This window comes from Equus przewalskii, chromosome 6 (assembly GCF_037783145.1).
Source record: "Equus przewalskii isolate Varuska chromosome 6, EquPr2, whole genome shotgun sequence".
In the NCBI taxonomy this organism is placed as follows: Eukaryota; Metazoa; Chordata; class Mammalia; order Perissodactyla; family Equidae; genus Equus; species Equus przewalskii.
The window spans coordinates 4,296,504-4,322,553 of NC_091836.1; the positions used below are offsets into that span (position 1 = coordinate 4,296,504).

Consider the following 26,050-nt stretch of genomic DNA (forward strand, 5'->3'; position numbering starts at 1 on the left):
CTTCTTTGAGAAACGGCTATTCAAATTCTCTTCCCATTTTTAAACTGTTATCTTTTTATTGTGCGAAATAAGAGTTCTTTATGTATTCTGGTTACAAGTCCTCTGTGCTATTTGAATTACTACAGCTTTATAATATATTTTGATTTGGAAAAGACAAACTCTCCCTTTTTATCGTATTTTCCTTGCAACTTATTATCTATGTAAACTTGAAAACCAACTCCTCAAATACCATAAAAATTCCTGTTGGGATTTTTACTGAAATTGCATTTATATGGATTAACCTGGATTAACCTGGATAATTTTCACAATGTTGAGTCTTCCCATTCATGAATATGGTATCGTTTTCCATTTATTCATGACTTTTCTTTAGTAAACTTTACTTTTATACCTAACTATCCCGTACAATTTTTGGTGTATTTAATTCTAGTTTTTGTGTTTCCATTGTGGGTGTGATTTTCCTTTTTTTAGGTGGTTAATGATATAGGAGAACATTGTTGGTTTTTGTATATTAATATTGTATCTGGACACATCACTGCTGACCTATTTCTCAAGGTGTTTACGCTTTTTACAAAGATGAGCATATCTTTGACAAATATTTTTTCACTTCAATATTCGTTCCTCAACAAGGAAATACAAATAGTTGATTATATTGTCCAAAAGATGCTTAAGCACAGTAGAGAAATATATGTATTTTCTCAGCGATTCTCACCCTGGCCTCATCATTCTGGCTGTTGTTTGAGAAATGACAAGCTACTAAGTTCAAAAAAGCTTTTCTTTTTATTTTTTTTATTGTGGCAAACATAAAATTGACCATTTTATGTTAACCTACCATTTTAACCATGTTTAAGTATACATTTCAGTGGCACTAAGTATGTTACATTGGCTGTGCATGTTCTAACACTGAGACTCTGTCCCCATGAAACACCGACTCCCGCCCCTCCCCCAGCCCCTGGCCCCCCATCCCTTTCGCTCTGTGGATGTGGCTCCTCTGGGGACCTCCTGTGAGTGGATCACACAGTGTCTGTGTGATCTGGCTCACGTCCCTGAGCATCACGTCCTCCAGGTCCGTCCACGTGGGAGCAGGTGTCAGAATTCCTTTTAAGGCTGAATAATCCATTGTATGGATGGACCACATCATGTTGATCCACCCATCCATCGATGGACAATGAGTTGCTTCCTTTTGGCCATTGTGAATAACACTGCTGTGAACACAGGTGTGCCAGTATCTGTTGGTGTCCTCGCTTTCAATTCTCTTGGGTATGTATCCAGAAGTGGAATTGCTGGATCACACGGTAATTCTACTTTTAATTTTTTGAAGAACCAGAGAGGGCTTTAAATGATTTCTTAGTTGACCAATCTCAACAGCATCTAATGATATTTGAAAATGCAGCTGGACACACATCTGGGACACTATCCTATCCACAGATCGTGCCTGGTGGGCAAACGAATTCATGAACCCCCAGGCACAGCGACTCAAACTCTCCGACCTTCTGGGAGCCCCAGGTCCTGCTGACCTGGCCCTGCTTTTTGAAACATTCTGCTTCCTTGGCTTCCGTGACGTCCCACCTTCCGTGCCTGCCTCCTCTACCTCATTACTCTTTTTCAGGCTGCCTCGTGAACTCTTTCACTCAAAACCAACAATGCTGGGCAGAGACTGCAGGAGTCCCTCCAGCTGCCAGACTTGAACCCAAGACTTTGTCACCAGCTCCTCCCTGGGGACTGTCACCTTGGGGCCAATGTGTGAAGGGCCTTCTCAGGTGGACCCCAGGCCCCTAAGACTGGCCACTGCAATGGGGCAGCAGACCACGTGGCCATCACGGCTTTGGGCTGTGGAATCCACAGTGATGTCACAGGGGCTGGCCACGGCCAGGAACGTTCTGCACCGTACCCCACTCTGGTTAGAGCAGGGGGGTGATCATTGCTTAACAAAAGAAGCTGGAGACAGGAGGCGGCATGGCCTTCCTGACAACAGAGAGGGGTGCAAATGTGCTGTGGGTGGAAGGTGGGGGCTGAGCACCCAGATATTTCAGCTTCTATCAGCGAAGAGCCAGTCTGCACACTGGGTGGGGGCCGGGCATAGAAGGTACCAGAAAACAATTCTTTACTAACACAGCCAGCAAGACCCCATGTCATCTGGCTCTCACCACCTGCCTTGTTTCATTTCCTTCTATGTCCCCCATTCTTCCTTATCCTCCAGCCCCAGTGGCCTTAACCACATTACTCTCTCAGATGCTTCTTTCTTCCTCCTCCGCTGGGTTAACTCCTACCTGTTATTCAGAGAAGCCTTCCCTGACCGCCCCCATGACTGGGTAGGACCCCCTGTGTCCCCACCCCTCCACTCAGCTGTAATTGCATTACAGGAATATCTGTCTGCCCAGTCCCAGGAGACCAGACATCCTCCAGACTGACAAACTGAAATGGCAAGCAATAGGATATATTGGAGTATATGAGGAAGCCATTTGGTGTAAACCTAATTTGGCCTGACTTTGTTTATCCAAAAGGGCCTGACTGTGGCCATTGAGCATGCACTGTCTATCTGCTTAGACATTTTGAGATAAAGATGCAACTTCCCTCCCCCTCCCAACGTTGGCACCTCAAAGATTAAGCATCTTTCCTTAGGCTGGGAACTGATTGCAGCGCTCATCTGGGACCGCCCAGCTCGAGGCAACAGACCTGCCACCCTGCTGTGTTCGCAGAGACAGCAGGCCTATCTGCTGTCTCCATCAGTCGCTGTGCCCACAGAGCAGCCTTGTGACTATTGTAAAAGGGACATTTCAATCATAAGTGAAACATCCTCTTTGAGGGTATACAACCACCCTGTATACCCCCACTTCTTTGGGGTGCTCTGTTCCTTTGTGGAAAGACTCTCCTGGGTTATAATCCTCACACTTTAGCTCAGAATAAACTCACCCAAATTTTCATTTATAGATTGGTTATGCATTATTTTCGTCGACAAGACCATGAGAACAGAGGCGCAGGGACTCTGGACACCGTCCTCACCCAAGATACTGAGTCCACTGGAGGAGAGAGCTCACGGGGCAGAGATGAAAGCCAGAGGCCGGGGGCTCCTCGGGCCCTGGGTGTGGCTGGTGGGAGGCCATCAGTGAGGCCAGTTTGACGGTGGGGGTCTGGCCCCTCAGGGATGAGCAAGGTCAGGACTGTGTGTGTGTACGGGGTCGGGGGGTGCTGCCTCTCTGCCGGGATGGGAGTAGGGGAGGGGGGTTGGGAAGGTGGTCAGCAGTTTTCAGAGGCGCCTGGTCCTCGTGGGGCCACGGCAGGGACAGCAGCCTGTTACCGAGCTGCCTGCCTGTTGGTGGGTTTGCTGCTGGGGGCATCCGTCCGTGCACCTGTCCCTGCGTCCTCTCCCGTATCTCCCTGCTCATCTCTGCCTTTCTCCCTCCATCCCTGCGCCCCCTCCTCCCACTCGCCCCCCACTTTCTCCGGCCGCCTCTGCCTCCATCAGAGCCACGCATGCCCAGCCCCTGAGCCCCGGCGTGTCCCTCCCCTCCTCTCCCCTACCCTCCCACCGGGGCCCGGCCGCCCCTGAGCCTCCCCCTCCCCGGCCCGCAGGCCGCCGCTACTGGACCAGCCGGCGCCACGGCGAGGTGCACCTGCGGCAGGAGAGGAACTCCTTCGCCGGCGAGGCGCCCCTCACCGTGCACGACATGGTCATGGGCACGGCCATCAGGTGCACCACCCTGGTCGCGCTCGGCTGCAAGCACAGCAACGGCTGGCACCTGCTCACCTACATGGAGTACTACGAGCAGCGCCGGCGTACTGCCAATGCCTTTCTCAAGGGCCGGCCTGCGCTTCTGCGCCTGCGCGCGGCGCCGTTCCTCCTCCTGCGCCTGCGCGCCGCTCCGACCCGCCCCCCCTCCTGCGCCTGCGCTCCGCTCCGACGGGCCCTTCTTGCGCCTGCGCACCACCCCTTCCGTCCTCACCATTCCTTTCCTGCTGCGCCTGCGCGCTGCTCCTTCCCTTCCGCTCGGGCCCACGTCCCCTCTGCGTCCTTAGTTTGGCTGGTTTCTGTTGTTAGGCTGCCTGAGTTCCTGAGTTCGAATCCCAGCCCCGCCAATACCCGCGTTTTCCTGCTCAAATTACTTAGCCTCACTCATCAAGATATATACATTAAATGCGTGGCCTTGTTTGTTAAAAAAATTTACATAGCCTCACGTGCCTCAGTTTCCCCATCTGTAAAATAGGGATTTAACATATAAATAGGTAGGTATTTATATATGTATAATATAAAAATGTAAAAATTTATATATGAACATACCCATTTAACATTTTATTTTTAATTTAATATAAAATGTATTATTTTTGTATTGGCATGTTATATATAAATATATAAAATAAAATATATATAAAATATACATTATATATAATGTGTATTATATATAAACATAAAATTAAAATATAAATATATAAATACGTATATTTTATATATAAAATAAAATATAATAGCACATAGCACATAGCACAAAGGTTTGCTACAAGGATTCAGTGAGTTTACAGGGATCACATGGCCCCTGACACACACGAAGGATTGCATCGACGTTAGCTGCTTTTCTCACGATCGTTATTATGAATTGTGCCCCTTCTCCAGTGTGGCTCATTTCTTTAGCGAGGGGGCTCGTGATCACCCTGGCTACCCCCACCCCCGCCCACTCTCCATCACAGCTCCTTTTAACGTTTTCTGCCCAGCTCTCAGCGCCACCTGGTGCCCTGGTTGTATCGTTGATTTCTTTCGTCGGGCGGTTCCATGAGGGCGACGGGCCCCGACTGCCCCGTTCAACTGTGGGCCCCCAGGATCGGGAACAGCAGCAGCCCCCCGGATGTGTGTTCAATGAATGAACGCCCATTTTTCAGATTAGAAAAGGGGATAAGAGACGTCAGGGACTTGTCTGATCAATGTAATAGATGAATAAATTATGCGGTAAGTAGATGGGGATCCGGAGAAAACTGAGTCAGGGAAGAGGGTAGATGAGCCATGAGTGGGGGGTGAAATTTTAACATATGGTGGCCAAGGAGAGCCTCCCTGAGAGACGGTGATATTGCAACAAAGACTTAAATGAGATGTGAGCTAGGGGAAGGTGTTCCAGACATAGGACACAGCCGTGCAAAGGCCCTGGGGCAGGATCATGCCTGGCGTGTTGGAGAAACAGCAAGGAGGTCGTGTGGCTGGAGCAGAGGGAGGAGGGGGAAAGAGGGAGGAGGGAGGGCAGGGAGGGGACGGGGCAGGTCGTGAGAGGCCTGCGGGGCTGCAGGGAGGACTCTGGCTTCTCCCCTGAGGGAAGGGGAAGCCTGGAGGGTTGTGGGCAGAGGAGGGTGGGCCCTGACTCAGGGGCTCCAGGGCGCCCTCTGGTGGGAGCTGCGGGGAGAACAGACCGGGTGGGAACAGAGAGAGAGTTGACGGTTGAGATGAAGATGGTGTCGACCTGGATGGTAGGGGGGGAGGGAATGAGAAGTAGATTCTGAAGGCAGAGGTGGCAGCGTATCTTGACGGGTTGTGTGTCCAAGAGAACGAAAGGTGCTGAGGGTGACCCAGATCTCTGGCCTGTGCCGCATGCAGGTCGGAGCTGCCGTGAACTGGGATGGAGGGAGGCTGGGGCGGGGGTACCACCAGCCATTCCATTCGGGCCACGTGGCATCTGAGACGCCTCTTTGATGAGGACACACGTGGGCAGCTGCATCCCAGAGTCTGGCGTGGAGGGGAGAGGCCCCACCCGGATCAGATGGAATCACCCGGTGCCAGGACCAATGGGTGGTACGCCGTCTTGAATTTTCAAGTCAGATGTTGGCACAAATAATCACACACAGAGGCGGAGCTGCAGCTACGGAGATGTTCACCCCAACACTTTACCTGATAAAACTGGGGGGAAAAAAACTAGAACCCACCTAAGTATCGGGAGGATCATTAAATCATGACATTTCTGTACTACACCCTATTGCAGGGGTGTTACATTGGATACCGTAGAGAAACATTTAAAGACAGGGCAAAATAGTCAAGATGTGTAGTTTCGTGAACAACGATAACCTGTGCACAGTATTGCTTTGGTTTTGTCAAATATTGCTGCGTAAAAATGCCAGGGGACATTTTGCTTATATTTTCTCAGGGTTTATCAATCTCAGTCCTATTGACATTTGGGGCCAGATCATTCTCTGGGGTGGCGTCTGTCCCCTGCATGGGAGGCTGTTCCTCAGAATGCCTGGTGCCTACTCCCTCCATGGCAGCAGCATCCACTCCCCCAAAATACCTCCAGATGTCGCCAAATGTCCCCCCAGGGGGCAGAATCGTCCCCATTGGGAACCCCTGCTCTAGAGGAATCTATGGTGGCTTAAGGATGGGGCGAATGGGTTATTTTGTCTGAGAACAGAAGCACAAATGGTCCACAGAAAAGAGGGCGCCCGGGGTCCTCAGCCTGAGGCTCCTGGGCGGGTGGGGCGGGCGCTGGCTGAGCGTCTGGGTCCCTCACGAGCGCCTCCTCCTGCAGCTGGGCCTGGAGCGCTTCCACGGCGTGGGGATCATAGGCCTCAACTCGGAGGAGTGGGTCATCGCCAGCATCGGGGCCATTATGGCAGGGTAAGAGGAACCTGGGCTCTCCCCAGGGTACATGGAGGCAGGAAGCTGCCAGCCTGGCAGAGGCGCATCCCCCCTCTGGAGACTGTTGGAGTCCCAGCAGAGTCCCCAGTTCAGGGAGCAGAGAACGACTGCCATTTAGTCTGTGCTCAGTGGCATTTGTCGAGGGCCCGGCCGTGGGCACCACCCAGCTCACTCTTCCTGACATTCTCCACCTGGTAAACTCTTATACATCCCGTGAAGCCCGGCTCCCATGCCCCCTCCTCCAGGAAGCCTTCCTTACTCCTCAGGGTTCCCCAGCACTGAGCCCTCCCTCCACCCGTCCAGACCACTGGGGACCCCATGGAGGGCAGAGTCCAAGCTTGGGCTGTCCTAGAGTCCCACCTTCAAACGGGGCACGTGTGGGTGCCGGGGTAAGTCTACCACACTCTATGCCCCACCTGAGGGACTTGCTGTCTCCCCTTTGGGCAAAACGGGCCTCCTGGGAGCGCTGCCATGTACCAGCAGGCCCTCGCCTCTTGGCTTCCACTTCCAGAGGCTTCTCTGTTGGCATCGTGTGCACCAACTCCCCAAAATCCTGCCAGATCATCGCCGAAAGCTCGGAGGTGAACATCTTTGTGGTCGACACCGACAGGCAGCTGCGGAAAATCGTCCAGGTCACTGACGCTGGATCCCGTTGTCACCCGCAAGCTCGGAACTGTGGATTCCACGGATGGGATGGTCCCTGAGGCCCCTGAGAAGTGGCCCCCTAAGGAGTGCGCTGTTCCTGCCATGTGGCCCTCCCACCTAGCGAGGGAGTGGTGAGAGATCCACGGGCACATGGGGCACCCGGAGGAGGTGGACATCTGAGTCCTGCCCACCCCTGTTCGGCCGCCCCAGGCTGTGTACCTTTTCTTCCCTCCCTCATACACCTATAACCCTATAGCATAAGGAGCCAGCAATGGTACAGCCAAGACCTTGGGGTCAGTGCCTGCCTGTGCCGCAGCCTCAGCAACTCCCTGTAAAATGGGGACCCCAAAAGGACCCACCACACGTGGACAGAAGCATGCAGTCAAAGACACCACAACACACCCACTTGGACGACTCAAATTTAAAAACAGACAATACCAAGTGTTGACAAGGATGTGGAGCAACCGGAATGCTCCTTCACTGCTGGTGGGAACGCGAGATGGTGAGGCCACTTTGGAAAACAGCCTGGCAGTTTCTTATCAGGTTAAACAAACACCTACTCACTGGTCCAGCCGTTCCCCTCCTGGGTGTGTACCCAGGAGAAATGACAACATCCGTCGGCACCTGCACGTGAATGTCTGTGGCTGTTCTATTCACGGTCACCAGGAACCGGAAACAGCCCAAATCTCCAACTAGGACCCAGTTGTTTTTCCACAATCTGGAGAAGAAAAAGTGGTTTATCCACATCCCTGAGCATCAGAAAGGATTGGACGCTCGAGACATGAAATGATGTGGCTGCATCTTAAATGTGCTGAATGGGAAGACGGGAGGCTGTGTTCTGTGTGATGGCGTCTACACGCGGCCCCAGAAAAAGAAAAGCCGTGGAGCAGAAATTAGATCAGCGGTTGCCGGGTTGAGAGGAGGGGGTTGGTCACAAAGGGGCCTGAGGGAACGTTTGGGGATGATGCGAATATTCTGGGTCTCGATGAAGGTGGTGGTCGCACCACCATGTATTTGTCGAGGTTTATAAAACAGTCCATCTCAAACAAAGGTGACCTCGGCGGCGTGGAAATGATTCCTCAGTGAATCCAACGTGTGCTCCGGTGGTGGGAATGCCAACTGGTGCAGCCGCAATAGGAAACAGTATGGAGGGTCCTCGGAAAATTGAAAATAGAACTACCCTGTGATCCGGCGAGCCCACTTCTGCGTGTACCATGCATCCCAAAGAATTGAAAGCGAGTCTCGAAGAGGTGTTTGCACACCCGTGTTCGTAGTGGCATGGTTCACAGCAGCCGAGAGGGGGAAGCCGCCCAAGTGTCCATCAGCGGATGATGGATCAACACGATGTGGTCCATCCAGACAGTGGAATATTCTTCAGCCTTGAAAAGGAAGGAAATCCTGATACACGCTATGACACGGATGAACCTAGAGACATTTTGCTCCGTGAAAGAAGCCAGACACAAGAGACCACATACTGTGTGATTCCTTTTGTGGGAAATGTCCATTATAGGCAAATGCATAGAGACAGAAATAGGATTAGCGCTTACCAGGCAGTGGGGGAGGGGAGTGAGGGTAGGACTGCTCATGGGCTTGGAGCTTCTTTTTGGGGGTTGATGGAATGTTCTGGAAGGAGACAGAAGTGATGGTCACCCAACACTGTGAATGTGCTAAATGCCGCTGAACTGCCCACTTTAAAACGGTTTAAATGTTCCATTCGTGTGTATTTTGCCACAATAAAAAGGAGATCGGGGACCCCCCATTGGAAGAAGTGTGGGGGGCTCGGGGCTTGGCTGTCACTGCTTCCATGTCCTGCGCCCGCTAAGCCCCCCATGTCTGGTGGATCCAGGCTACTTGAAGCACCTCAAGGCCATCGTCCAGTACAAGGAGGACATCCGCACCCGGCTGCAGAACCTGTATTCCCTACGTCCTCCCGGAGGTCGGGGTGGAAAGCCGTGGCCCCTGGAGTGGAGGCCTCGGGCTCAAGGGGGCCACCAGGAGCCTCACCCCTGCGAGCCCGCCCCCCGTCTCTCCACAGTGGAGGGGGTTCCTGGACCTGGCGGGCAGCGTCTCGGACGACAGGCTGGACCAGGTCATCGACTCCCAGAAGCCCACCCAGTGCTGTAGCTTGGTCTACAGCCTGGCGGCCACGGGCCCCCTGAAGGCCGTAATGCTCAGCCATGACAACGTGAGTGTCGCGCCAGGAGGGGGCAGGAGGGGCCCGGGGGAGGTGACTTTGTGGCTCTGGGTGTCATCTGGACGCAGGAGAGCTCGTAGGGTTGAGAATGAAACCGGCTGCAGGTGACGGCTAAGAGCCTTGCAGATCACCTGGGCCACAGCAGCCATTGCCCGGAGCCTGTCTTACAAGTGTCCCCCGGAGGAGCGGGAGGTCCTGGTGAGCCACCTCTCTCTCAGCGACACGGGGGCCCAGATCTTTCACGTGTGGATCTCCATCTGCGTGGCCGGAGCACTCTAGCTCGCCCAGCCCGAAGCTCTGAGGGTGAGGGGAGCTCCCCAGCTCCATGGTGCAGTGGGCGCACGTGAGGTTGGGGAGGGTGCCCGATGAGGGGTCTCCCTGAGTTGGGGGCTCAGCCCAGAACTGGAATCCTTGGATTGCCCCCCAACTGGCTGTGTGATCTCAGTCCTTCCTTTCCTTGGGCCTCAGTTTCCCCATCTGCGAAGGGGATGGAGGAGATGGGAGCTGGTGTTGTGGGGGAGTGAGAGGCAGACACCCCACTCCTATTAGGGGGCAAAAATTGCCAGAGCAGGAGGCTTAAAGAGCCACTAAAAGCACATGAGCGGAAACACCCCGAGTGTCCATCGACAGATGATGGATACACAAGATGTGCTCCATCCGTGCACTGGAATATTACGCAGCCTTAAAAAGGAAGGGGATTCTGACACCTGCTCCAGCATGGGTGGAGCCTGAGGACGTGATGCTCAGGGACATGAGCCAGACTCAGAAGGACACACACTGTGTGGTCCACTCACAGGAGGTCCCTAGAGGGGTCACAGCCACAGAGACAGAAAGTGGATGGGGGGCCAGGGGCTGGGGGAGGGGTGGGAGTCAGTGTTTCATGGGGACAGAGCTTCCGTTTGGGAAGATGGAAAGTTCTGGAGATGGATGGAGGGGATGGTGGCACAACCATGTGAATGTGCTTCATGCCGCTGAGCTGTGCACTCAGAGTGGTTAAGATGGCAAGTGTCATGTGGATTTTACAGCAATAAAAGTAATAGCACACGAGGTCACTGACATAACATGATGAGACATGGGTCATGGGTGTGTTTGCTCTGAACGCAGAAAATCAGACAGGAAGTGCTTCAGGCGCCAGGCCAGGAGGCAAGACCGAGGCCAGTCATGTAGGTACTTAGGGGGAAAAAACCCCCAAATTTCTGCAGATTTCTCAATGAAGAAATGGAAGACGCTGTGGACACGAAAATTTGAATTTCATGTCATTTTCGCGTGTCACGAAATATTATCCTTCTCGGAATTCCTCAGAGCCGTTTAAAACTGTGAACGGCACCTCAACTGGTGTCCGGAGCCCGCTGGCCCCATCCCGGCCTGGCGAAGAGCTGGCTCGGTGGGAGCCCTGGTTCACGGTGCTCGTGCCCGTCTTAGGCCCCCGCATTTGTTGTTAATGGTTTGGTTGCGGTCCTTAGGGAATCTTTCTTGGTAACGGAGAAGATTTGGAAATAGCGACAAAACCTGAGTTTGTGCCCCCAAATCCCCACAACCGGCCCCCGGCTCTGTCTCTCTCCCCTTCTTTCTCTCTCCTTCTCCTGCCCTTTCTTTCTGTCTCTTTCTCTATCTGTGTCATCTTCTCTCTCTCTCCTCTGTCTCTGTCTCTGTGTGTCTCTCTCTGTGTCTGTTTCTGTCTGTCTCTGTGCCTGTTTCTTTGTCTCTGTGTCTCTCAGTCTCTGTGTCTCTCAGTCTTGTGTTTCTGTCTCTGTGTCTCAGTGTCTCTACTTGTCTCTGTGTCTCTCTGTGTCTCTCTGTCTCTACTTATCTCTGTGTCTCTCAGTCTCTGTGTCTCTCTGTCTCTACTTGTCTCTGTGTCTCTCTGTGTCTCAGTGTCTCTACTTGTCTGGCACTAGTTGAGGCAACGTGTGCAGATTTTAGTCTGTGACAGATTTAACACTGCTGGAGCGGGGAGAGGGGTCCGGGGAACGGGACTCCACTGCTGTTTGGGCAGAGGTCACCGGTGCCTCAGAGGGAGCACGAGGGAGTCGGGCATGGCGGGGACTGGGGCAATCCGGCAAGTGGAAATTCACAGAAAGCAGGAAGCGGGTGCATTGACGTGACCGGGCCACTCGGGCTTGTTAAGTGGCGCTTATGCAGGAGAAAGGAACCTCTCGTAGGTGCAAGGAGGCAGGCGAGGGTGCAGGTGCCAGCAGCGTGTACACGGTCCTTGGGCCCTTTTCCTCCCACGAGGATGGGAAACGTTTGCATTTCGAACAGATGGCTCTCGGGTCCCTGAGGAGACAGTTCTGGGGGTAGATTTGCATCCAAAGGGCAAAGAAAGAGCTTCTGTTGCAATCTTCCTAAAGCGACTGCTCTAAGAGCGGGTGCAGGCGCCTGTCTGCCTATGACCGGCTTTGAGGCTGGAACAGACAGTAAATTCTCCTGGTGGCTCCGAGCTTTCTCAGGCGGGAACTTTAGGGAAGGAAGCCGTCCTGGGGATGCAGGCTTGAGCTGTTAGAAATGATGCCCACGTTTGTTCAGGTCTCGTGTGTGTGTGTGCGTGCACACATGTGTGTGTTGGAGGTGGGGAAGTGGAGGAACAGATTGTTTGTGCTCAGAGTCCGCAGTCCTTAGGGCCCATGGCCGAGGTCTAGTCGAGAAGCGGGCTCAGAGGAGCCTGAGCCGAGTTTGGGCGAGGGGAGAGTCTTGTCACCATCCCGAGAGAGATTTGGGCTGTGGGGAGGTGGAAGCAACTTCCATCAAGGCCGGGACGCATGTCCCAAGGGCAGAAAGGGAGACAGGCGGAGCCCGAAGGAAGAGGTGACTTGCCAAGGCCGTCGGCCAGCTGGGAGGTGGCATTCAGAGTTCCCGTTCCACGGACCAATGGCAGTTTCTAGGAAACCCATTCTTGCACTGCACATGTGTTGTTTGATCACCGCCTGCCAGCAGTGTCAGGACGCTGGGGTCACACTGAACGTCAGAATCCCTGCTTCCTGGGCCGTGGCCTGCTTTTTGCCTGAGGAAGACTGTCGCTGAGCTGATATCTGTGCCCATCTTCCTCTATTTTCTGTGGGACGCCACTACAGCGTGGCTGGACGAGCGGTGCTGGGTCCTCATCTGGGATCCGAACCTGTGAACCCCGGGCCGCCAAAGCAGAGCGTGCGGACTTAACCACCACGCCACTGGTCTGGCCCCTGGGGTCTCTTTTTAAAGGGCGCTGATCCCCTCAGGAAGGCCCCCCTCTCAGGACTTCATCTAAACTTAATCATCCCCAATGCCATCCCACGGGGGGTTAGGGCTTCTAACACTGGAACTTGGGGGGGACACAATTCAGTCCATGCAGGGTGCGGCCTGGGTGTCGGCCAGGCCAGCTCTGAGGCCCCGCCCTGAGTTTCCAGACAGCCTGGGGAGAAGGCCGGGTGGGCACTGCTGTCCAGGTGGCCTGGTGGGACCCTGGAGCTTTGAGAGGTGACGCGCCGGCCCCTCTTTCCGAGGAGATGACAGGCTAGTGAGACCCCTCATTCTTCCCTGGATTGTGTAATTGTTCTCTGTCCTGCCTAGACACCTTCAACAGCAACCGGTTCCACCCAAAAGGTGTCTTGAGTTTATCTGCTTCTTGCCTCGTCCCCTTTGCTCGCCTGTGGGCTCCCGGTGGCCAGGGCTGGGTGGTGTGGCGCGTCCGTGTGCACTGCGAGCTTGGCTTCAAGTCGGGGCTCAGCCAGGCCCGCCCGCCCTGGGGGCCCATGCCCTGTCTTTCTTCTCCGTCTGCCCCCTACTTTGGATCTTTGGGACCCTGGGAGCCGAAAGACAGACAGACAGACAAGGCCTGGGATCTGAATGGTTGTGTGCATGCGGGAAGAGGGGCAGAGAGCAGGGGTGTCCCCACCCTGGTGGGGGTCTGTGTCTGGCCATGTCTAACACCCCCCTCTCTGCCCCCAGCTGCGGGAAGTCTCTCCCCGGCACCCACACACAGGTGCAGAAAGATGAGGAGGACATTGGGAGCATCCACATTTGGGGCCGGAACGTCTTCATGGGGTACCTCAACGACGAGGAGAGTACCCAGGAGAAGATAGATCTCCACGGCTGGCTGCACACGGGGGACCTGGGCTTCTTGGACACTGACGAATTCCTCTGTCATGGGCAACGACGGGGGTGAGTGAGTGAGACAGGGCCGCAAGCTGCTCTCTGCCACTGGCCGGGCTCCGCAGGGCTGCCGTGGCCAGTGGTGCAGGTTGCACACAGCACAAGGATGAGGGAGCGCTGAAGTCCAGGTTGGAGAAAGGGGCATCCTTTGTCTGTCTGGGCTCCAGAAGCCCCCTTGCAAGGGGGCCTGCCTTGGGAAGGTATCCCCCGTCCCACCCCGAGCCCTCACCAGAGCTGACTTGATGTGGCTTTTCAGAGACACAACCTTTCCCTCTTTCCACATCCAGATGTCATCACACTCCGGGTGAGAAGATCAATCCAAACCCCATCGAGGAGCGGGTGAAGAGGCACGTCCCCATCGCTAGGTCATGCTGGTGGGCCAGGACGCCCCCTACCTGTGTGCCCTGCTCACGCTGAAGGTGCCTTGGGGCTGTCTTTGAGCCTCACAGCAATCTGGGACGGCGGCTTTTTCAAGATGGGGAAACCGAGGCTGGGAGAGGAGAGGCGACTGGTCGGTCGCTCAGCACCAGGTCCTGGGTACCAGGCCCAGGGCGCTGGCCACACCCTGTTGTGTGGGGGGTTCCAGCCACCCCAGAGAAGGAGCCTGTCATGCTCACCCGAGAAGACTGTCTCAGATCTCCCTCAGCAAGCACTGTGCTCTCACAGGGGTGCATCTTGTCCCCCTACACTGTCTCTGAGCAGGGGGCCATGTGCGCCTGGGGACCGTCCCCTCCCAGCGTGGGCCCCGGTCCCGGAACCAGCAGTGTGAAACGGCAGATGGAGCTGAGTCTGGCCCGCCCAGCCCCTAGGGTCTCTGGGGCCGAGCCTCTGTTTTCTCCTCTGTACAATGAGGATGGGGACCCTGGCCTCCCAAGTCGAGGTGAGAGGGACACGTGACCCATGAGGGTGAGCCCTCGGCTGCGGGAGCTGGTGGTGGGGGCAGGGGAGGTCCACCTGACCCCTCATCCCCGGACGACAGTGCCAGATCAGTGCGGACACTGGGGAGCCTCGGGACGCACGTGCTGACCAGCGAAGCCATCACTTTCTGCCGCAAGCTCAAGAGCCAGTCCACCAGGCTGTCGGACATCGTGGACGACGGGGACCCGGTGATCATGGAGTTCATCCGTCAGGGCATCGACGCCGTGAACGCAGAGGTCACCTCCGACTGTGCCAACATCGTCCAGTGGGCCATCCTTGATAAGGACTTCTCCATGGCTGGGGGGCAGCTGGGTGAGCGGGCGCGGGCCGTGGAGGGCTCCTGGCGGGTTCGCACGCGCCCGAGACCCCAGGGTGCTAGTGAAAAGGCCGTTTCCCGGCCACAGGCCTCCAGGGGCTGCGTTGTTAACCAGCGTCTCCTCCAGTGAGGCTCACGGGCAGCGCAGGCCGCCGCCCCCTGCGGGGGGCCAAGTGTGGGAAGGACGTTCTCAGGGCGCCTCGGGACGGGCCACCGGCACCTCTTGTCCTCAAGCAAAGCCTCCTGCTGCTCAGACACCACTCGGCCAAGATGTACGAAGATGAGAGTGAGAGCTTTAACGCAGCATCCTAGCAGCCATGAAGGCCTCAGTGGCTTCCTTCTCCACGGAAACCACTGCCACCTCCTCCCTCCCTCTCTCCTATTTGAGCCTCAAGGAGCTGCCTTCTAGAGAGAGGACACTGCTCCCAGGGAGGGGCCCGGCTTTAAGGAAGATGCCCCCGTCTGGGGAAGCGTTTTCAATGGAAATGTCAAAGAATAAAATGGTTTCACTATAGCGCTGGCTCTTCCCCGGGTGGTCCTGCCCCCCAGAGACGCTCGGCAGTGTCTAGAGACATCTGTGGTTGTCACGCCCGGGGGGAAGGGGTGCCGCTGGCTGTTGGTGGGGGCAGGCCGGGGGTGCCGCTCAGCCCCCCACAGTGCCCAGCGCGGCCTCCCACACCGGGAAGCATTGCCCGTGCCCGGAACGTCCTTAGTGCTGAGGTGGGCGAGCAGTTTCGCACCGAGGGCTCCAGAAGAGTCAAAAACTGATGTGGGAAGGCTCTCAGGCTTCTGTGACTTTGAAAAATATGCACACTCTTTGAGTGGCTGAGGGGTTGCTGCACAGGCTGGAATCGTCTCGAGATGGTCCAGGAGCGTCTCCCGGCGGTTCGCAATCGCCCACAGGTGCATCTGAGGGCGGGGAGGGCTGCCACCAGCTCCCGTTGACGTAAGGACGTGGCCGGGGTCCAGGGGCTCACACATCAGGCTCATGAGAACCGCCTGGGAGGCGTGTGGTTCAAAGGGTGCGTATGAAACCTCGCTCTGCAGCCAACCCCCATAGAAGAGAAGAATTAGCTCGCAGACGTGCTCGCGCTTCAGAGCAGGGCCTCTGTGGCTCAGACAGAGAGCACGGCTCTCTCAGGAGAGGCTGGACACAGAAGAACTTAGAGCCAGGGAAACAGAGCCATTTCCTTGGAGAAACACCAGGAAATCGCACCTGAGAAGTAAACACGGGGAGTTGGATAGAGTGGTTGACGGCCTGACAGGTCAAGGGCGTGGAAGTCATCACTTCCATCCTCACGAGAAAGATGCTGCAAAACTGGAAATGGACAGCTCTTCCTAGACCCATCAGAGAAGTGAGGTCACAGAGCAAAGCACTACCCCCAAAATGGGAGAGCGGTGGGTGCAGAGAGGGAAGGATTCATGCTCACTGGGAGCAGAAGCCCCCGCTGGAGCCAGCACTGCTGTGAGGGACAATCGATTAATTTCTGGACTCTCTGGAGACCCAGCCTGTGGGGGTGGGGGGAGTGGGGTGCACACGGTTGTGAGTTTTCCCTCCAGGAGCCCCACCATGTCTTCACGGTGAAGATCTGAGACAGACTCTCTGGAGCTTCTGGCAGGACGCGGGGAGAGTAACTTTCGGGAAAGACGTCCCGAGTGTTCTGTTCTCCTTGACAAAGGCCTGCCCGCAAGGGAAACTATTCTACGGGAGCCTGACTGAAGTGGGGTTTCTCAGAGCTTAACTGACCCGGGGAAGGAAGCACTCAGCCCCAGCCCTCTCCAGCCTACCTCTCAGCTAAAGGTGGAAAAAAAAAAAAAAAAAAGCTGAGCAGCACTTGTGAAGGTCGCAGAGCTCAGGAGATGAAAACAAGGACTCCTGAAGAAGTCTTAGCTTAGGACCCCTGCAGCTGCAGCAAACTGTGAATGCAGACTCACTCTGAGCCAGAGAACCATCTAATCTCACCAGAGAGGCCCGTTTACCTCAGTTCCTTTTACCCAGGATATCACGTGCAGCTTCCGACAAAAAATGACAAGACGTGTGAAAAGGCGAAAAACAGTCTGAGGAAACAGTGAGCATCAGAACCAGAGCCGGATGGGGCAGAGATTTGGAATCATCAGACTGCGAACCTAAAAGGACTATGATGAATGCACTGCGGGCCCTCCTGGACGGCACGCAAGGACAGGTGGGCAAGGTAAACAGGGAGGTGGAAACGCTAAGAAAGAATCAAAAGGAGACGCTGCAGATCAAGAACACGTCACAGAAACAAAGATGCCTTCGGTGGGCTCCTCAGTGGACTGGAGGTGGCTGAGGAAATAATCGGGGGGCTTGAAGATATGTCAATAGAATCCTTCCAAACTGGAAAACAAAGAGAAGAAAGACTGAAAGAGAGACTTAAGAAAAAAGAAAAAGGAACAGAATATCCAAGAGCTGTGGGACCGTTACAGAAGGTGTAACACACGCATAATGGGAGGTGGTTGGAGATCTGAAACGTGAACCCCGGAGGTTCCAACCGACGTCGTAGGACGTCCAGAAGGAGGAGAGGCGGCATCTGAAGAGATAACGGCTGAGACTTTTCCAGGACCCCACCAAACGCCAGCCAGGATACATTTTTAAAAATTGGAATTAAAAACAGAATGTTAACGTGAAACTTCAGCACAACGAGATAAAGAAAAATGTTCTAAAACTTAAGCTGATTAGGTCATATGGGAAAACAAACATGGAAGAATATCTGGGAAATTTAAGAAGGATGCTGGGGGACCCACCCCACCAGATAGTATGCAAATTACAAAGCAGTGGTCATTGAAGGCCCAGAGATAGGGCATCTACAGACATGCAGGGTCAGACACAAACGTACATGGGAACTGAGTAAATGCAACAAAGACGGCCTTTCAAATAAGTGGAGGAAAGACAGATTATTCCATAAATGGGGGTGGATTGCCTTGTGTAGCTATTACAGAAATAAGATGGGGGCCCTACCTCACAGCAAAATAAATTCCAGATGGAACAAATTGAAAGGTGAGAAAGAAAAAAAGGGAGGGAGGGAAGAAAAAGGAAAAATATTAACTTCCTGGGAGAAACCATCAGAGAACTGTTTTTTTTTTTTTTTTTGATCATCCTAGACAAGGAATAAGAACCCAAAAGCTGTTGAAAAAAACCCAAAAAAGCTTAATACGTAAAAATATAAGACTTCAGCATGAGGGGAAACGCCATAAACGAAACCGAAATACAAACCGGGGAAATACAATAGATTGCAAAGGTTACATTTCATATTCCAGAACAAGCTCCTGAAAATGCAAACACCAGGAAACCCAATAGAAAAAACAGGCAAGTCCATTGCCAAAGCCATTGCTTACAGATCCAGCCACACACCTGCACGCACGTAGTTGTGGTGTCACGGAAGTGAATGAGGGAAAGCGGTGAAGTGCCCACCAGTAAGACTAGTGATGTAAGTTATGGTGCATTTACACAGCAGACTAACTTGGAACGAACTCTAAAATATATTAAGGAAAAAGCGTGTATGTTTGCCACCATTTGTGAGAGGAGCTATGCCTTGTTCAGACACAGAGACTGGAACCTTGGACTTGTGCATGCGTCAGCAAAATATAAATTTAAGGTTTGAAGAAACATTTAAAAGGGACAGAGATGCCACTGATAAAAGAAACAAATCGCCAAAACGTATGAAGCTGTTTCCGACTAAAAGGCAAAAAGAAAAGGAGATGAAAGAGACATTATCCTGAAAGGGGCAGCAACGAAACTTAACGGTTGACTGCTCAGTGGAAACAATGGCAGCCGGAAGATGATGGACTGAGCTTGGAAAGTGCTGGAAGGAAATTCCTGCCAATCCAGAATTCTATGCCTAGCGAAAATATCCTTACAAGATAAAGATGACCACAACTATAATATACAGCTATGTACTGGAGGGGCTTTGGGGAGAAGAAGGAAAAAAACCCAAAAGATTGGCAATAGATGTTAGCTCAGGTGCCAATCTTAAAAAAAAAAAAAGATAAAGATGAAATGAAGGTGTTTCTGGATGAGCAGAAGTGGAGCGAATTCATCACTGCACTAAATGAACTACTAATGAGAATCCTTCAGGCTTCAGGACAATGATCCCAGGAGGAACCATGGAAAGAAAGGAGGAGTAATTACAAGGGGTAATTATGTGGGCAGATGCAAATAAATTCTGACTGTCACAAGCAACAACAACACATACCCGGGCTCGAGTCTCGGAAATGCGCCTACTGGCTGTAGTGTTTTAGGCAGGTCAGCTCTTCAATGCCGTTCCTTCATCTGTCGATGCGGATCCTGACAGCAGAGCCAACCTCATCCACCGATTGGTTGTGGAGTCTGTGAGGTCATTGTTAGCACAGCGCCTGGCCTGGACTGAGCCCCGTTGTATTTTTAACATGGCAAGTAGTCCTTCCACTGCATCGTGGGGCTCCGGGAACTGTGGGAGCCACTCTAGACCCTCTTTCACTGTGTCCCTACTTTAGGAGCTCATTCCGGAGACTGTCCCAAAAGACGCGAGACTCTCTCTCTGGTAGGAAAGCCATGGGCAAGGGGGGCCACAACCCTGATGCTGGAAGTGGAATTTGTGGCTACGACCAGAATGGAGAGGAACCACCCCTGAGCACCCTGGCATGGCCACTCGTCTCCCAGCTGCCGAGTGACCAAGGGATCTTAATTAGGTGCAGCACTCGTAGGTCAGGCAGCCAGAGGGTAGTGACCTGCAACTCTGACCACTCAGGAATGGGACTCCTCTCCTCCAGTGGGACCAGAGCCCACAGAGTGGACAGAGCTGCTTTAAATGGGGCCCGCGAGAGCTTTGTCTCCTTGAGGTTCACTCAGCTCTGCCAGAGTCCAGAGCAAAACCCACCAGGGGAAACCGGCAGATGGGAAGCCTGGCTCCCGTCAAATAGTATCTTTTCCCACATTTTCCTATCCATCTGTCTATCATCCACCTACCCACCCATCTATCTCCTGCTCACCCATCCATCTTCCCACTTACCCACTCACCCATCCATCCATCCACCCACCCATCCATCCATCCACCCATCAATCCACCTATCCATCCATCCCTCCATCCACCCTTCCATTCCATCCCTCCATCTATCCATCCTCTCACCCACCCATCCCTCCATCCTCCCATCCTCCTACCCCACATTACTCACCCACCCATTCACTCACCCGTCCATCTGTCCGTCCATCCATCCATCCATCCTCCCACTCGCCCATCCTGTGCAGTCAAGTTTGCTTTTCAACCCAGACCTTGCTGCCACTTCCAAGGAAAGAAGGTACCATGAGAAGCGGGACATGAAGCTGAATTCTCCACCATCTCGCCCTCTCGGATTTCTGGTGACACCATCTCTACTCTTCCAGGACGCCAACCATGCTCACACTCCCCATCCTCACTCCTGCTGCCCACCAGGCTCGGTCCCAGCAGTTTCTTCTCTTCCCGGTCACTGATCTGGGACAGGGAGAGGGGACAAGGGGCCCCACGGCTCTTGGTGCTCCCTCCACCAACTCCACAACAGGAGGAACCGAGCGGACACACCAGGCTCTATGCGGAAGTCTGCTTTCCCATCTGACTTTATTTCACTTTTTTTTTCTATAAAACTCCTCCATAATTTCACAATTTAACAAAAAGTTTAAAATCCAGGACAGAAACAATCCTGTAACTTATTACAAACACGATTCTCCTTATTCCTTTTATCCAGGAGTTGGTCTCGGGCCGATGAGTGTCCTGGTTCCTAGTGAGACACATTCTTCGTAAAAACCCCTGTGGGCGAGGAAGGTATTCGATACCTCCTCTTTCGGGCGTCGGTTTACACTTTGCTCAAAGACAGCAGAACACAGGGACGTGCACTGGGGCAGGGGGCTGAACACTAAGCGCCGACTCACGGAGTGCGGCCCCTTCCTATGGAAGCGCCCGCAGAGCCCTCGGGGGCCCAGCTGCCGGGCAGCCGGGGGGCGTGGAGGAGCAGCCGGGGCGGCTGCGAGCGGGGCCCTGGCTGCCCGGCACGTCCATCAGGTGGTCACGGGCCAGTGGGGGGCCCAGGGCAGCTACGAGGGAGGACAGCGCTGGGGCCTTCCGGCCGGAGGAGGTAACTGAGAAATGGGTTGGTGCTTCCGAAGGCCCTGGAGACAGCAGGAAGGGCCAGACGGGAGAGCCCGGCCCCGGAGCAGGGGCTGCCCGGGTCACCGCAGCCCTCCGCAGGAGATCCTTGTGAAGGAAAAAGGCCAGCGCCCTTGGGAGCACAGAGTGCCAGGGAGCTGCTGCCTTCCGAGCAGCCCACCGCAGGCCCGTTCCTTCCGTCCAATGTCGTAGAGAGTTTCCAGAGAAGAAGGGGGGCCCACTTTGGAGTATTGTTGGCCTGCCTGGGGAAGGGGACAGTGACAGCACGGAGCCTGCCACACAGGCCTGCCCTCTTCCTAATACCTCAAGGCAGTGGGGCTGGGAGAGAATGAGAGCAGACGGCGAGGAGTGCCGGCGGCCTCCTGAGAGCTCTGAGGCCTCCCCGAGTTCTGGGGAGCTCGCCAGGCAGGCTGGAGTGCGGGGGAGCCTGGGAGGCAGGCCTCCCCCCGGAGCGTTCAGGGTCCGCCTGACAGACAGATCGGAGCAGGGACACGAGAGCCAAGGACCACAGGGAGGGAAGCGTGGCGCTCCCCACGTCAGAACACAGGAGCTGGGGGCGCAGGGGCTGACGGGACTGGAGAGAAGGCGAGCCCACCTCCGGACCCCAGTCCTTCTCCCCACATCCTGTTTGGGCAAAAGTGGGGGCGACTGGAGGAGCCTTGAGTGGAGGACTGGGGGAACAGACCCCGAGCAACAGGCCCCCAGGGGCCCCACCAAGGGGGCTGACTCTGGGAGGGCACTCGGGCCCTGGAAGGAGGGCCCTGGAAGGAGGAACGGCCTGGCCCTTGGAGAATTTCAGGCGTGCGAGGAGTCGAGTCTCCGGGCTCTGGACCGGCGTGAACTGCAGGGCGGGGAGGGGCGGGCGGCCCGGGAGGACCCAGCCAGCCGCCCGAGCTGGCTCCCAGTCCTGACGCTCCTCAAAAAGCGCCACCAACGATCCCACCTTATTTGGCAAAAGCTCATTTTGTTCAAAGTTCGAAGACTCGATTAACAGGAAGGAGGAAGAGGATCCTATGGGAGGAGGAGGCCGAACCGCGGGGCGGACGCGAGCCGCAGCCTGCGCCTGGCTGGAGCCCGGGAGCTCGGAGCCCCTCGGCGCCAAGGACCTGCTGCCCCCACGTAGTGTTCACCGGAGGACGAGGCGCCCCTGGAACCACAGAGGGAGGCTTCCTCCCGAGCCCGCGGAGGGCCAGCTGGCGCCCCGGCTCGGCCTCCAGCCCGACGACACCACCAGAGGAGACATCTTAACCTACAAGTCCCGCCTTACGCACCCCCCACCCCCCACGTGCACTGCTGCCACGGAAACGCACCCCGGACCCCGCTCTGTACCTACAGTGCATACATATATATATAATAGAGAGACAACTATACAGCACGGAGTCCCAGCACAGTGAGAGCCGGCAGAGGGCCCGCGTCCGGCTTCCACGGGGGACGAGCCGAGGCCCAGCCTGGCCCCGTGGCCGCACACACACAGCCGGAGCCCTCTGTGTCCTGGGGCAGCGGGGGGGGTGTTCCAAACCATCTGGGGAGGCTGCAGGTGGCACCCCGGCTGCTCAGAGAGGCCTGGGCAGTGGAACTGTGCCACATGCCCGCCACGGAGCAGGATCCTGAGGCCGGGTGAGGCCCCCGCCACCGGGCACGTGGCTTCCCCTTTGGGAGGGAGGCCTGGCGCTGCCTTCAACATAAGCCGCTTTCCAAGGGGGGCCCAGGTGACGGCCCCTGAGTGTCGGGGAGCAGCAGTGCCGGCCCGGGCCCCCTCAGCCCTAGGGCTCCCGACCAGGTGGTGGGGAGGGCCGGCCGGGAGCCGTCGAGGAAAGTGCAGCTGGCCGTGTGGGCCGAGGACAGGGCGGTCGCTAAGGCAGTGCTGCGGGCGGGCGAGTCGAGAGAGAGGAAGGCAGGCGGGGCCTGGACGTGGCCTCCCAGAACCCCGGTGACGGGGGCCCAGCACCCGGCCCAGGGTCATGTGGCCACCGCCTCCAGGTAACTCTGCAGCTTGCGCACGGTGGTCTCGTCCAGGGAGAAGAGGTCAAAGTCGAAGGTGGTGTTGGTGACGTTGAAGTGGCCGGTCTCCTCGATCAGGTTCACGATCTGGAAGGTGGTGGCAGGGTGGCTTCAGGGGACAGGAGGCGGGCTGAGGTAGCCCCACCCCAGGGGACTCGTCTGAGAGCACCCGTGTCCCAGCCAGGACGGCGAGGGCTCCGCCACATACCTGCTGCAGCACGTTGCGCTCGCGCAGCGCCATGAGTCGCCGGTGCAGCTCCACCAGCTCGTCCGTGTAGGCCTGCGGGCAGACGCGGGCTCAGCGGGTGGCAGACGGCCTTGGCCCGACTGCCCAGCCCTATGGCGCCCACCTCAGCTCAGGGCCCCAGGACGAGGGGGGCCTGAGTCCCAGGGCCAGCACCACAGCACGCCTGGCCTTGATGGGCCTGGTGGCTGCTCCAAGCAGTTCTGGGGGCCCCGGGGTTCCCTCCCGCTGCCTGCCCTGCCCAAGCCCCGCCACCTTGTCGTAGGTGCCCCTCTTGAGGATCTTCTCAGGCTTGCTGCCGGACTCCGGGCTCCTCCGCCCAGACGCCTGCAAGGCGAACCGGGGGCTGCTCTGAGCTCTTGCCCACACGCTCTCCCCCAGCCCACCAGAGGCCCTCCGACCCCCCAGAGCAGCTGCTGATGGCTCGGAGCCAGCCTGTGGCCCCGGGCCCACTCACCCTCCCTCTGCACCCACGACCCTCAGACCCTCGGAGACCCCTCAGCCCACCTCCAGGACGTGGAGGGCAGGGACCTGACCACCGGAGAGCCCTCCTCCTCCTCCGGCGAGCTCCTGAGCAGCCCCGGGCTCACCTTGCTGTTGGGTGGGGGTGGTTTCTTCGGGGGAGGTGGCTCGCGGCTGGGCAGGCAGGAGTCGGCACTGTTGTCGCTCTCGCTGTCACTGAAGCTTAACCTGGAGGCGGACAGGGCGCCCATCAGGCATCTGCCACCCGGGGGCCTAGCCAGCAAACAGTGCTCTGGAACAGACCCCATGACACCTGGCCCTAGCCCGGGGGACAAGCGGGTGCCCGACACCCTGGGTCCCACGCTCCCCCAGGGAGAGCAACTCGCCGGGCTCTCCTGGCGACTTAAAGAAACAAGGACATGTCTGGCCACCCTTGGGGATAAACAGCCCGAAGAGCAGCATGTACATCCTCAGAGGGGCTGTGCGGGGGCCTGTGGGCTCCTGTCACCCTGGGAGGGTCTCTCGGGGCCACAGCAGCAGGGCGTGATGCCCCTGCAAGTCAGACGAGGGCTGCTGGGTCTCGCTCCCTTAATGCGCTTCTGCCCGCAGGTCACTGAGTGGAAGGGCAGTTCCCACGCCAGCTGGCCGCAGCCAGGAGCATCAGCGCCCTCGGGGGCTGGTCCCCACCTGGGGGCCCTGACTGGTGTGTCTGTGGCGGCTCGGGGTCAAACCTCCCTGGGCAGGGCACCGGACAGGTCCTCCACCTCTGCCTCCGTTTCCTCAGCTGTCAAATGAGATCACTGAGAAAACTACGCGAGGATGGGCTCTCACGCAATAACAAAGGCCACTGCTGTCGCGGGAGGGGAGGGCGCGATCACCCTCGCCCAAAGTCCCTCTGTCTTGCAGTCCCACTTCTCACACCATCCCAGACTGCACAAAACATGTTGGCTTGTTTCTTTCAGCTTCTTCCAGAAGCTTCCGCGGCACAGCAAGGGGGCGTGGGAGAGGGAGCAAAACCCCCTACAGCCCCCCCAAAGCTGGAACGGCCCTGCCTTCCCCCTGCTCCCCTGGGGGCTGGCCACACACGACACACTCGGGGAGAGTCTCCGTCTGGGATCCCCAGTCCCTCGGGGACACTGGGGGCTTGATCCAGAGAGGGGAGCCCTGACGATGCCACTTCTCGACACACCAAGAGGGCGGACCCCGCCTCGCCGCCTCTCCCCTTTTGCCAGAAACAGGCCTCGCTGTGAACACAGGGCCAGGGCCCCCGCCCTCAGGGCTCCTGTCTTCTCCCCCAAGGTCAAGGGTGTCCGGCCCCCTGGAAACCTTCTTCCACAACGAGCACGAGGCTCTCTCCCCGACCGCCCGGCCCCGGATCACTCTGGGCAAAGGCAGGCGTCTGTCCCCTCGTTGCCCAGGTGATGTGACTGCGTCAGCGGGGCCCAGGCGTGGCTCACCGCCCTGCGCACCCCTCATTCCCCCTCTTCCCCGGGGCCAGCAGGTGGCAGTGGGGGCAGTGGGGCCATGGCAGACTCTGGGCCTCCCCAGGTGGCAGCCCAGGACGAGGTGGGGCTCTGCAGCTCACAGAGCAGCCGCAGCACCAACATCGAGGCCTGTGTGGCCCCTTCCCTGACGATGGACGCAGTGCCCAGGAGGCCCACCCGGGGCAGAAGATGGGAGCACGTCTGCCAATCCTCTCGGCTGCCTACTCCTGGTGTCTAAGCAGGAGTCCACCCTGAACGTGGCCAGCACCGAACAGGGCGGGGAGCGCCATCCTGTCCCGGGCACTCCCCCTGCTCCCTCCACAGCGAGGTCGCCGTCCCCACCCTCGGCCCCAGAGAGAGCTGGCGTGTGCGGAGGGAAGCTCGCGAGGGACTCTCCCCATGCCAGAGTGCTGGGTTTCATGGGCCACACTAACACAGAGCGCCCGTGAGCCCCTGAGGCCCCCAGCCCCTGGCACCCATGACCGGCCGCCTTAGAGGGGAGTCACTGAGCCCAGAGGCCCTGGCCTCAGCAAGAGGAGGGGGCTGCATCCCGACAGGGCTGCAGACCCCGTGTCTGCCCACACCGCAGGGTCCAGGGCCCAGGCCAGTACCTGCTCCGGGCTGGAGGGTGACAGCACAGCTGTCCCTGAAGTGGGCCCACTCTGAGGGGCTGGGGACCTGGAGGTGTCCGAAGGAGGCACGTCGGTTCACTCCACCCTGGGGCAAGGCCACGCTCTGCCTTCCCCAGGCCAGGGGTGGCCATGGCTGCTCCCCAGGCTGGGGTGTCTGCGGGTCACTAGACAGCTCTCAGAGTCTGTCCTCGTCCCATGCCACAAATGTGGGGAAGGGGGAAAAGGTCCCCTGGTCCAAGAGCAGAGGAACCAGGCCCCCTGCCACACGCCTCGGACCAGGACGGGCCC

General features: G+C 56.6%; 1 protein-coding gene and 1 long non-coding RNA gene across 5 annotated transcripts in view; both read right to left on the minus strand.

Annotated features, from left to right (window-relative positions):
- Positions 1-3,862, minus strand: part of LOC139083806 (uncharacterized) — a 33,757-nt gene extending 29,895 nt beyond the window's left edge. For 2 of the 3 annotated variants that reach the window (XR_011540761.1, XR_011540759.1), the window contains exon 1: positions 3,746-3,862. This is a non-coding gene — a long non-coding RNA (uncharacterized lncRNA). The remainder of the gene's footprint in view (positions 1-3,745) is intronic. The other variant, XR_011540760.1, reaches the window with a different exon arrangement.
- A 16,512-nt stretch (positions 3,863-20,374) lies between these two features.
- Positions 20,375-26,050, minus strand: part of MLLT1 (MLLT1 super elongation complex subunit) — a 58,161-nt gene continuing 52,485 nt past the window's right edge. For both annotated transcript variants that reach the window (XM_070622724.1, XM_070622722.1), the window contains 4 exons: positions 23,775-23,874; positions 23,440-23,511; positions 23,149-23,220; positions 20,375-23,027 (listed from right to left, as the gene is read on the minus strand). In XM_070622724.1, coding sequence (XP_070478825.1) covers positions 22,899-23,027; positions 23,149-23,220; positions 23,440-23,511; positions 23,775-23,874 — 373 coding nt within the window. In that variant the 3' untranslated portion in view covers positions 20,375-22,898. The remainder of the gene's footprint in view (positions 23,028-23,148; positions 23,221-23,439; positions 23,512-23,774; positions 23,875-26,050) is intronic.